At 30.6% G+C, this 12,673-nt stretch overlaps 1 protein-coding gene across 1 annotated transcript in view; it reads right to left on the bottom strand.

Annotated features, from left to right (window-relative positions):
* Positions 1 to 646: 646 nt before the first annotated feature.
* ASZ1 (ankyrin repeat, SAM and basic leucine zipper domain containing 1) overlaps positions 647 to 12,673 on the bottom strand; it is a 51,943-nt gene continuing 39,916 nt past the window's right edge. Inside the window, exons 10-13 of the mRNA XM_010947617.3 lie at positions 11,833 to 11,942; positions 5,152 to 5,257; positions 4,220 to 4,333; positions 647 to 1,197 (exon numbers count right to left, since the gene is read on the bottom strand). Coding sequence (XP_010945919.1) covers positions 1,045 to 1,197; positions 4,220 to 4,333; positions 5,152 to 5,257; positions 11,833 to 11,942 — 483 coding nt within the window. The 3' untranslated portion in view covers positions 647 to 1,044. The remainder of the gene's footprint in view (positions 1,198 to 4,219; positions 4,334 to 5,151; positions 5,258 to 11,832; positions 11,943 to 12,673) is intronic.

The following is a 12,673-nucleotide window of genomic DNA, read 5'->3' as shown; positions in this document are numbered from 1 at the left end:
ATATTCCTATGCTGTTCTTCTTTACAACAGTTTTTTTTTCTCTATGCTGAGGTTTACCTTTCAACAGTTGTAGATCAACTGCATCTGTTTTAAGTATGATACTAAGTCAAGCAAGATTAAACTACTATATTCCCTGCTAAATTGGCCTCCCCTTTTATTACCTTCACTTTAAAAATCTCAATATCATTATTTTGATTTTGAAAAAAAAAACAAAGAAATAGTGCATTACTTTTTTAGATCAATGTGAGAAATTACATGCCAAATGCCATTCACTTTCATAACATACTCAAATGTTACATGTGGTACATGTCATATGTGCCCAAATGTACATTACATAAAAAATTCTAATGTGCTTTAGGCTTTCCATACTAGTCTCTAAATTTTCTGCTTTTTAAAATTTACATTTAAAATATTTTTACTATGTTTTTAAACCATAATTCAAAAATTTTATATTTTATAAATATAAAATTTGGAATTTTATATTTGGAATACTCTCAAATGCATAATTTCCTCATAATGTTACAAAACTAAAAAATAAGAAATTCCTTATTAAGTAATAATGAAAGGGGAAGACAAGGACTAGGACTAAAAGAAAGCTCCTGATTTATGAATACAAATTCTGTAAGATTCACTGTGACAAATGAACACACTTTTTTAAATGTCAAAGAATATTAAATGAAACTTTTATTTTGAATGTGATTTAGAGTCATAGGATAGGATGAACACACTTTTTTAAATGTCAAAGAATATTAAATGAAACTTTTATTTTGAATGTGATTTAGAGTCATAGGATAGGATCATACTTAAGAATCACTTAATGATTTACTTCTTGGTCAAAATTAACATAAAATATAACAGACTGTATTTTTAACTCAAAGTGACAAACCACTTTCTAAAGAAAAACACTCTGTTCTCTGCTATCATAATTTTTCCTATGGAGTACTGGCAAAGAACACAGTTATATTGTGCCACAAACAGTTAAAAGCAACATTTTTAGGTAATATGAATAAGATATCCATATACTACTCAAAACAAATATTTGCATTATTTTCTCTGAAAAGTTAGTTTGCAAATGAAAAGAAGAAATCCAAATCCGCAGACTGTAATAGCCGTCCTCTTCAAAATTTTACTATTCCATGTAGATACTTCTTCTATTAATGGTATATTAGTTGGGTCATTTTCTCGTTCATTTTGCAACTAAATTGTAGTATGGGAAAAAGAAAAGAGTTAATGTACAGAACACTGAAAGTAAAAATCTTTCATTTTTAAAAATATCAAAATATCCATCTTAATTCACCTGATTTAGCTATAGCCAATGCAAGATTCCCGTAGAAGATTTAAAGTCTTAAAAAATAGTCTTTCTTTCAACCAGGATCCCATTATAGTTAGTTATTAGTGTTACATTAAAAACAAGTGATTTTATAAATGGGTTAAAAATTTCAGTGGTTCTTTTAGCACTTCCCAGCAACCAAAGTACATAACCCAGTCAGTGTGTGTGTGTGTGTGTGTGAGAGAGAGAGAGTCGGGGGGGGGGGGGGGGGGAGATAGTTGTTGGTGGGGGAGGAGGGGCAGAGGAGGGAAAGGAGCAGAAACTAAAAGATCCTTGAAAGATAAAAAGAATCAGGCACATTTATAGAGTGATATTTACTAGAAACATCCTCTGGTGGAGTGGTAACATAAATACTTTCAACATTAGCAAGAAAAACTACTTCTCAAATCTACAGTGTAAATATTTAAATAAGAAAACCTGCAAAATTAATTTTAAATTTATAGTAGAAAATGGACTTCAATGCCAATTTCATTAATACTGTATTCTTGGTCTAACTTCCAAATGGCTTCATTCAGCAACAGATTCCTTTTTGACACTGATGCTCCATTTACTGAATCCTGAGACGGTCATTCCTTTTATTAACCAATTACTTAGAATGACCCTTTCTGACAGGAACCTGTCAGTGTGTTGGTTTGAAAGAGAATGATGTGGTGTTGGAGTCTAGCCTTGACCTCTCCCACCCTTTCTCTTTGTTACCTCCATACACTCATCTATGATAACTCATATGGTTTTTTTTTAAAATCCCTTTTGTTATTATTGGTAAACTCTGAAATATCATAAGCTTAACAAGCATGATCGCATACTCTCAAATATGGAAGCCCCTCATGCTTCTCTAAACCAAATCTTATTATATTGATTATCACTTGTTTAAGACTAATCCCCAAAAACCAATGCACTAGCTTGCTGCTAAATTAAGACTTTCCTGCCTTGAGAACTGTATCTGCCATTACTGTGAACCAATAAATATATTTTCAAGGCTAGTCCTTATATAGAAATGTATAGATTCAAGGTAGAAAAGACCATAGAAAAAAAGACCTTCCATTTAGCTAAAGAAATCTGAAATTTTTCTCTATAGGTATACATTATTAAAATAAATATTATGGTACCTGATTGAACTGTTTATGTTTTAGAGCCAAAGTTACTCCTAGAGCAGTGTTTCTTAATTTCATCCCTTTAAGAAAAATTTGGTCTCTCTCTCTCTAATTTCATCTCAGCCCTCCACCCTCTCACCCAAGTGTTTTTAGTTCATCTTGGGGAAACCAAATAATTACCAACCCTGAGACAAAGATGTCTTAGGAAATTTCTTACACTAAACACTAAAAGTTGATGCTTTGCAGAAAGTATCTTTACATTAAATCCTTCCAAATTTCCCTTGGGTCCCCATGAAAAACACCATGCTAATAAGTAAAATCAATACCATTTTCCTTCAATGATGATGGAGATAGTGAAGATGAATGTGCTGTAATTTTCATGTTGTCAGCAAGTTCAGAGAGTAGAAAATCTTATTTTTGCATGAGAAAGTTTATTTGGGGGAATGGTGTGGATTAAAGGAACACAAAAGTGGAAGTAGAATAATTAGGAAACTAATGTGTAGCACAGTTGCCTGATACACAGCACGCACTCTTGTGTTTGTTGAATGAATAAATGTCAGAGATAATACAACTTCTAAGATGCCTGTTGCTCTGGAAAGGAGTTATCGTCTACAAAGATTTTGAAACATATTGCTCATTTGCCCCATTTTAAATGTCTTTATCCCCCCTATAATTTTGTAGAATTTGCTTCATAATTTTCTGCTCACTTTTCTTGAAAAAGACTCCATTTGAATGCACATTGTTAATAGCTAGGAAGACAAATTACCTGGAACATGCATAAAGGTTATTTTAAAGAAAATAACTTTTTTGATAAAATATTAATGAAAATATTAAATGATTTATAGGCTGATACTATAAAAATTTAATGCATAACTAATATTCACATCAGATATTTCATAAAAACTTTATAGATATCAAATATATTTATTAGACTTACAGAACTCAGAAGTGAATTCTTTAGTCAAGTGAAAGTGTTTTCCTTTATTATCTACCTTCAACAGAGTTCTACATTTCAGCAGCTTAGATTTTTGTTATAGCCAATTTTCTTAAAGGGGGGAAAAATCACCTGTTCTTAATCTGAGATATATATTTCTTTATGAGTATAGAAACAAGAAACAAAAAAAATCCATATGCTTTTCAAAAGTTAAATTATAAAATATATTATAAAAGAGACTAGGAAATAAAAGAAATATTTCATCTAAAACTATACCTCATTAACAGAGCTAATAAACATTTCATTTGGGTAATTTTTTATCTTCACATTTACATGTAAATAAAAATTAGAAATAAAACTTCTTAATCTTTAACAAATTAATATTTGCTTTTCATTTTTTTTCATTTGGCTGCAAATCATTGTAACAAATGGGTATACAATAATTTATTAAATCATTCTCCTAGTATAGACAATTATGGTGCATATAATTTTGCAGTCATTAAACTAGTACTACTCAAAGATGCAAATATTCTTATGGTCCTTGACAAATCTTACCAAACTGTTTATAAAAGTGGTTGTGACATCAGTCTTACATGAAAATATTAGTATGGTGAACTATAACCAGTAATGGATAAGGTAATACATTCCCTGATAATTTATAGGATGAAAATGATGTATCATTGTTCTTTCAGTATGCATGTCATTAATGACCAACAAAGTCTGTTTCTTATGTATATTTCTTCCTTTGGAAACTGTTCTTTCCACCTGTCTAGTGGGAGCTTAAGTTACTCTTGTCAGAACTGCTTCATTGTCTAACATATTATGCTATAAATAATTTTTCCCTCTTTTATTTTAAATATATACCTTCTGAATTAAGTCTTTTAGTTTGCGAACCTCTTCATTCAACTCTTCGACATTACTAACCAGTTCTTCACAAACTGAAGTAAAATTCCGGGGAGAAGCCCATTCTAGTACTATCTGTTAATATTTTCAAAAGTTACATTTTAAAGAATGGGAAACAACTTTTCACAACTTTATAGCCACAAAAATCATACAACATTCTCAAACATTAAATTATATAACTGAAAAGCTTTTTTTTTTTTTCAGGATAAATCCTTACCCCAAAATAAGTCAGTAACTTTATATAATTAGTCAAATCAGTTTCCTGAATGCATTTACTAAATATATGTACATATAACTTTATGGAGACTAATATTAGTAATGATAATATTTATGGTGAATAAATAAACTCATGAAGGTTTTAAGAATGACATGATTCCCATATTAGTGTTATATAAAAATCATAGTAAAAAAGTACATTCAGTATTTTTCACTATAGACAAATATCTAAAACCAAATCACATGAAAAACTACAAAATAAGTTTGCTTTCATAGGTCACTTAAACTTTTTATTTAAAATTTCCTTCATTAAAAAATCCTTAAATTGATATGGTTTTTAATAACACTCAACACACTGTTTTGTTTCAACTTTCACTTGGGTCTCCTGTCACTTTGTATTTTAAACAATTCCCTTTAAGAATAAATGGTAAGTTCAATATACAGATTAGTTTAATTTTTGGTCTGACTCATTTTCCTTTTCTTGAGGGCTAGAACACAAAGTTTTCAATTAGTATAAAAAGAAGTAATATTAAATAAATTGGCTTATTTAATATTATGTGATTTTGTAGAAGATACGATTTTGCCAGATCACTATTGTTTATTGAATTATCATTAACTTATCTGGAATGTTCTTCAGCATTCATACTTTTCTTCACGTAATAACTTTTGTAGAATACCTTGTGAGAATTTACAGGCAACTCGGAAATAATGTTCTGTACAGCTGTTATTAAATGGCCACACTGTCTGTTTAATTTCAGAAGAAAGTTGAGGAACTCATCACCACTAAAGAGAGGAAATAAACAGAAATCATGAATATGAACAATTTACTCCATTCTACTTGGCTAGGTATTTAATGTCTAGTCATAACACTTATTAGATTCTTTAAAAAATATTTACAGAATAGTTAATTCATATTAGTAACTGCAGTAGACACTGAGTACACAAAGAAAACCATGTCTCCAGTCTTGAGGATCTCAAAATTCAGGATGAGAGGCAGACGTACAATTATAACATTGTTAGACATAGAAAACAAACCTATGGTTACCAGGGGGGAAAGGTGGTGGTAAGGGATAAATTGGGAGTTCGAGATTTACTAACTACTATATATAAAACAGATAAACAACATTTCTACTTTATAGCACAAAGAACTATACTCAATATCTTGTACTGACCTATAATGAAAAAGAATATGAAAAGAAATATATGTATGTATATATATGACTGAAACATGCTGTTCACCAGAAACTGACTATACTTCAATTAAAAAAAAATAACAGGGACATATGAAGAAAAGATATAAAAATCCCAATACTGCACGTCTATTATGCAAAGGCACTGTACTAAATTATTTTACATTTATTATTTTGTAATTTTTCCCAACAACTCCTATAACATATATGTATTAACATGCGCTTATAGTTGAGACATCTAAAACTCAAAGATGCTGAACCTAGTATAGAGATTTAGTAATGGTTCATAGAGCTCATACTTTAACTGAGTCTGGAACTTAAAAATATGTTTGTCAGGTAGGTAAGGAAAAGATGGGATTCTGGATGGAGAATAGCAGATCCAAAAGTACGGGGATGTCAGGTCACCAAGGTATAAATAAAGCACAATTATGGTAAAGTAGTAAGAAAGAAGGCTGTATTTGACCATTTACTTAAGAAACTTTTGTGACATGCTAAGGAATTGAATATTATCTTTTTGATAATGTTAAGTTACTAAAGAATTTTAAACAGAAATGTAGAAAATCAGATTTTTGTATGAGAAGGTTTATTTGGGGAGGGGTATGGATTAAAGGAACACAAAAGTGGAAGTAGAGAGAATAATTAGGAGATTAAAGAAAAATCCACATAAGAGACAATGAAGGAAAGCTTAACCTAAGGATCTGGCAGTGGCAGTCTGCTTGGGAAGTGCGAGTAGAGTGGTGTAAGAAATGCTGAAGAGAATAAACTGAAAAGCTTGGTGATGGATTGCATACAGAAGAAAGGAAGAGTCTAGGATGATTCTAAGTTTTCTGGTTTCAGTGGAAGGTGGTACTACTAAGCAAGGAAGTGAATTTGGTGGTGGGTGGTGGGGAAAGAAGTGGGGTGAAGAGAACACAATATGGCATAATAATTAAGAACAAAGCATCAGGAAGACCTGGATTTGAATTCAGCTTCCATACTTACTAACTTTATGATCTTGGGCAAGCCTAATCTTCAGCCAAATGTTTTCATATCTTTAGAACTGAGATAACAAGACTGTCAGGAGTACTGAAGGAGATAATGTATGAAAAGCACCTAGCATTTTGTCTAGTACACGGATGGCATTCAAACAAACTTAATTATGATGACAGTGGTAATGATATGAGATGTGTAGGTGGCAGTGACTAGCAAGCAGTAGAAAATGTCAGTCTTGTAGGTTCTTATCCTGGGATCCACAGACTCACAAGGATACACAGAATTCAGGGAGTTGGTGGACTTACATGGGGAAGAATTACATCTTTATTTTCACTAACCTCTAACAGAAATTTAGTCGTTCCTTCAATTGTAAATAAAGGCACAAACCACAGTAGCATTAGAAGTGTCTATAATTTTTGGTCACCAATGGAAATAAAAATAATGGTCATGGAGAAGACCACAAAAGAAAAGGGTATACATTGCGAAGAGGGGAGAGTAGATAGGGGTGGAAGAGGAAAAGTAGCCTGAGAAAAAGAAACTTAGGAGTTAAGGTCTCTGGTGAAAGGTAATAAAGGGAATAGATTCAAGACAGAGAAAAAGTCAAGTGTGTTAAATAATTAGAATTAGTCCACTGATTTTGAGTGAAGACACACTGGTGACCAGACTAGTTTCAGTGATAGAAGCCAGAATTCATAGTGAAAGCTATAAAGAAACTAACACAACCTAATAGAAAAGCGGACCAAGGATAACAATCGGTAATTCAGAGGAAAAGAGAAAAAATTTAAATGGACAATAATCATGGGATTACAATAAAAATGAGATTTTATGTTCTAGTAGAATGACAAATGTGTGAGATGACCTTTCTGGAGAGTATTTAGAGGTATCTACTATAATAAAAATGTATAAAGAATCTAATACTATGGCACCAAAAGGTACTTCAAGTCCAAATGAAATTCTTATAGGCAGAAGTTTTGACTATGCACTGTACAAAGTTTCTTTCATGTTGTTTCTAGGAGGAAAGGTTATAAAAAGCAAGCAAGGTCAACCTCCAATGAAAATTAATAGCAAACTTTTTTTAAGACACGTTGCCACGACTTTTATATAGTATAATTTAAAACAAGTCCTTAGCTATTAGGCTGAAAAAAAAAGTTTATATAAAATAAAGACTTTAAACTTTATGAACATAATATATATAACCAAGTCACCAACAATGAAAAGTATGTGATGGCTGCTTCATAAAAGCAAACTGAAACAGAAAAAATTTAGATCAGCTTTTTTTCTATTTAACAAAAGGGGTATTTATAAAAACATTTTCAAAATAAGTGTAATTCTTCTTTATTCCGTATGTCTATGCTTTAGAAAGTACAGAACTTGACATGTTTCTGTCATTACTTATATTAATTTTTCAGTATCCATGTAATATTTATATAAGGTACACTTATAATTTAGATTTTAGTGCTGTTTCCTCAAATTTTATTATCAATAAAAGAATAATTACTCGGTGAATAATTTATTAATGCTCTATTTTTAATGTAATGATTCCTAAGGAAATTAAGATCCATTGAGAACTGTTCAGTCAAAATATCAAGTAATAGATATATTATTCTAGATAGGAAATTTATACATATATGTGGAATATAAACTTGTAAGCTCTTATTCTGAAGGAAGATTGATAAGTTTAACAACTCAGTTCAAAGAAGCAAATGATATTATTAACAAAATTACATAGCCTTAATGAATGAAAGGAAAATATGTACCTTTCTTGCGATGCATAATTTTCAGGGCCACTGAATATGGACAGGCAAACTATAAAAACACAACTCTACAGTGTGTCATTCATCATACACTGTGTGAATGGCTGCCCAGTCTCACCCCAGAGCTGTACAGTACACAACCTACATACCTTTACACGGCAGCCCTGATAATTCTGTACTTATTTAAAGAATTCAAAATAAGCAGGCATAGGTATGGTAGATTAAATTATTTGATCAAATCGTCATGGCTTTTCTACTGAGCCAAATATGACAAGGCCTGTCCCTGTCAGAGGATTACACTTCATGCCCCAATGACATGAGGCCTGGCCACATGACTTGTTTTGGCAAATAAAATATGACTGGAAGTGACTGTAACTTTTGAACAGATGCTGGTTCTGTTACCTCTTTTCTCCCTTTGCCACAAGAACAGCATGTCTGGGGTGGGGCTGTTTCTCCAGCCTGTTTTCAGAATAAGAAGGAAATCCACTGCAGCTGATCCATGATATAGGTGATCAAGACATAAACTCTACTGTTACAATTTATTTAGATTTGGAAGTTATCTGTTACTGCAGCATAATAGAATGTAAGCTGACTGAAACAATAAGCCATATTTTTTTTAACATTTTTTATTGATTTATAACCATTTTACAATGTTGTATCAAATTCCAGTATTCAGCACAATTTTTCAGTTACTCATGGACATATACACACTCATTGGCACATTTTTTTCTCTGTGAGTTATCATAACATTTTGTGTATATTTCCCTGTGCTATACAGTGTAATCTTGTTTATCTATTCTACAATTTTGAAATCCCAGTCTATCCCTTCCCACCCTCCACATAAAATGTGATATATCAGGATAAAATTTATACCTTAAATAAGGTACTCTAAATAAAAGAATTATATGCTCATTGTAGAATATCTGAAAAAATATAAAATTACCAATACTTTTATCACAAAGATAATGACTGGTACTATTTTCTTCCAGAGTATTTTCTTACAGTACACATTTTCTTCTTGTATTTTTTGTGTACAAATACACAACTGGCATTATACCTCACACTCCATTTTATACTTGTCTTTTATATTATTATGAGTATTGTTCCATGACATTAAGTCTCAAAATAATTTTAATGACAGAATAAAATAATTATATTGATGTAATGTAATTCAACCATTCACCTGAAGTTAAATATTTAGAGTTTCCAAGTTTAGAATGTTTATAATTAATAGATGTGAACAATGTATTTTTATGTGAAATTTTGTATCTAGACGTGTTTGGAGGAGAAAAAATTTCCTAAGAAGACATAATTTTGAGATGCCTTTGATACATTTAAGTAGATGTCAGATTGGCTCAGAGAAAAGGTCTGGGCAGAAACTACTGAAAATATCAAGACACGGCTAAAACTTATTATTTCTGTTCAAAATATCTCCAAGTAATAATGAAACAGTTATTAATATTTTTAAGTTGCCTTCTCTAATACTGCAAACATACGAAGGCTAACAGTAGAAAAAGTAAATGTATTGTGCACATGAGTTCTTATAACAGACTATTTTATACAATTTAACACATAGAAGAAAAGTGTCTTAAAATAAATCAGTAGCTAAATTGTTGAAGTCACATTACCAGAAGATTATAATCAATCAGTTCAACTTTTCCTGCTGTTAGTTTTCTTATGACTTAATGACTAATTTCTTCTTTAAAGAATGACTTTGAACAAATGGGAAGTAAAACCTTTTCCATAACAGCATGTAAACAAAGTCTGTGATTTAATAACAAGGTCAAATTCCTGAAATATATGTCTGCCAGTTTTATTTTTTAAAAAATTCAGCAGTTTTAATAAGTGAACCATTCAGGATTCTGTACATTTTGTAAGTCTATTAAATCTCACAGTGGAAATTCATAGAGGCAATTCCGCCATCATACAAATAAGTTATATTAAAAAATTTAATTTGCAATCAGTCATGTAGAACTCAGAATATTCCTTCATAGAAACAATAAATTAAAAACAAAAAAAAAATGAATAGAGAGATTCAAGGTTTGCTGCTTTAAGTCCTTACAACTGAAACCCTTTACAATGTACTTCAAAATTTTAGAGCAATAATGTTATTTTGAAACAATGATGAAGCTTTATTTTGAATATATATCATCTTGTTATAAGGAAATAAAAATATTAAGAGAAAGGGAAATAATTTAACTTTGTAATAAAATTGTTTAAGAAATCTGGATCATCTAAATCATCCCCTGGAAGACTTCTCTAAATTCTAAAATGGTGTAGAAGTCTATTATTTCTGTGTTTCATTGATGTTTCTCATAGTTGAAATGTTAGTTTTAGGCAGGATACACTAGTGATGATACTACTGCATTTTTAAGTATTATATTTTATAGAATATAATTTAGATGAATTTCAAGGAAATTAGGCTGATTGAAAAAAGCCAATCAAAAAAAGGATACATACTGTATGACTGCATTTATGTAACATTCATGAAATAACATCATAAGGATAAATAAAAAATTACTGATTGCTAGGGGTTAAGGATGGGGTAACAGTGGAGGGAGCAAGAAGGGGTAGCATGAGGTAGTCTTGTAGTGATGTTACATTAAGTATGTTGCTTGCAGCAGTGGTTACGGGAAGATATACACTTGATAAAATTGCATAGAGATACATACATACACACAAATGAGCACATATATAACTGATGAAATACAAATAAGCTATGTCAATTGTACCAGTGTCAGTTTTCTGCTTTTGATATTGAACCATAGTCATGCAAGATATTAACACTGGGTGAGGCTGGGTGAAGGGTGCACAGAACCTTCCTATATATCTTTGTCATTTCTTGTGAATGTATAATTATTTCAAACAAAAAGTTAAAAAAATCATTTATTGCTCCACAATATATTATTTAAATCAAATACTATTATTTTCAAAGTAAATTTTAGATTACTAATATTACTAGTAATTGGTGCTTGACAAGCTTATAATATTGAAAATGAACTTTATATATGGATAACATAATTTCATAAAGAATAAGGCTGAAAATAGACCTGAGGTTCATGAGGAATGCTTTCTTATTGCCCTAAGCAAAAACATTACTACTTTGAATTTTCAATTGGACATTTAAATGATTTAGAGAGTATGAGCTGTGCTATGAAAAGCATGGGATCTTTCAATGAACTCATTTAACAAAATGCAACGAAAAAATAAAACAAAAAATGTTTCTGTATGAGTTAAGAAGATACACTGTTTTGCTTTTTGGTAAAAATTGACTTTATAGAGTACTTTTCCATTTCAGAACACAGTATACTGCAAAATGAACTATCCATATCTCTGGGAAAATGAGGGTACAAGTAAAATGACTCAGATGTTATCAAAATTAAACTAAAAAAGAACAGCTGGTTCTAAACAATATTAATGTAAGCCAGTAAGTTAATTTTACCTGATTTCCAACTTTGCCACTTCAGGTAATTCTCCAAATTTTATCTCTTCTACCTCTAGTTCTTTAAGAGCAGCCAGAATTTTCTGCTGATCTCTACTGGTAATTCCATTCTAAGTAGAAATAATTTTAAGGTGCAATAAGGTTGTCAGACATGAATAATACTCAAAATTACCGAAAAAGCTATCTAGTTGACTAATTCACATCTTAAGGAAATAGATACATATTGGATAAAATAACAAATATACTGAAAAATACACAAGTTTGCTTCTAACTGTGACGGACAAGGTTACATCATTAAAATAGTAACATGACTATAGTTAATTTTTTTGCATTATATAACAATTTTGATGGATTCTAAAAACAAATTACTAGATTTTAATATATCATCTTTCCAGAAAGCTAGAGTAAAACAATTTTTCATTTATTTAAAATATTAACAATGATTAAGTGAGAATTAAGTTTTCTTTTTGTCTGTGTTCTACCTTTAGTATTAACTAAATTTTCTATTCTGGATTTGGCTCTAAGTTGTATGTTTGATTTTCAGTGATACTAAAGATTTCAAGTTTCCAATGTGTTCATGCCGGAAAATCATTAGTTTCTTGGTATCCTATTTATTAAAGTTTCTCCGATATTTCCCACAGCTATTTTCAAAAGGTTAATAATACTAGATTGTAAACAATAGGTCTTGATCATTTTGAATACCCAGCAAAGGACGGTATTTGAACAACACTGTTCATATCCACATATACAAAAAATTACCTCTTATTTCTAAGTAACCTGTTTCATACTGTTTTACAAATCTATTTCATATTGAGAAATGAAGCACTAGTTTTAGTTGAGA

Source organism: Camelus bactrianus, chromosome 7, assembly GCF_048773025.1.
Source record: "Camelus bactrianus isolate YW-2024 breed Bactrian camel chromosome 7, ASM4877302v1, whole genome shotgun sequence".
Classification (NCBI taxonomy): Eukaryota; Metazoa; Chordata; class Mammalia; order Artiodactyla; family Camelidae; genus Camelus; species Camelus bactrianus.
The sequence above is the reverse complement of the archived record's forward strand: the minus strand, read 5'-3'. Positions and strand labels throughout refer to the sequence as shown.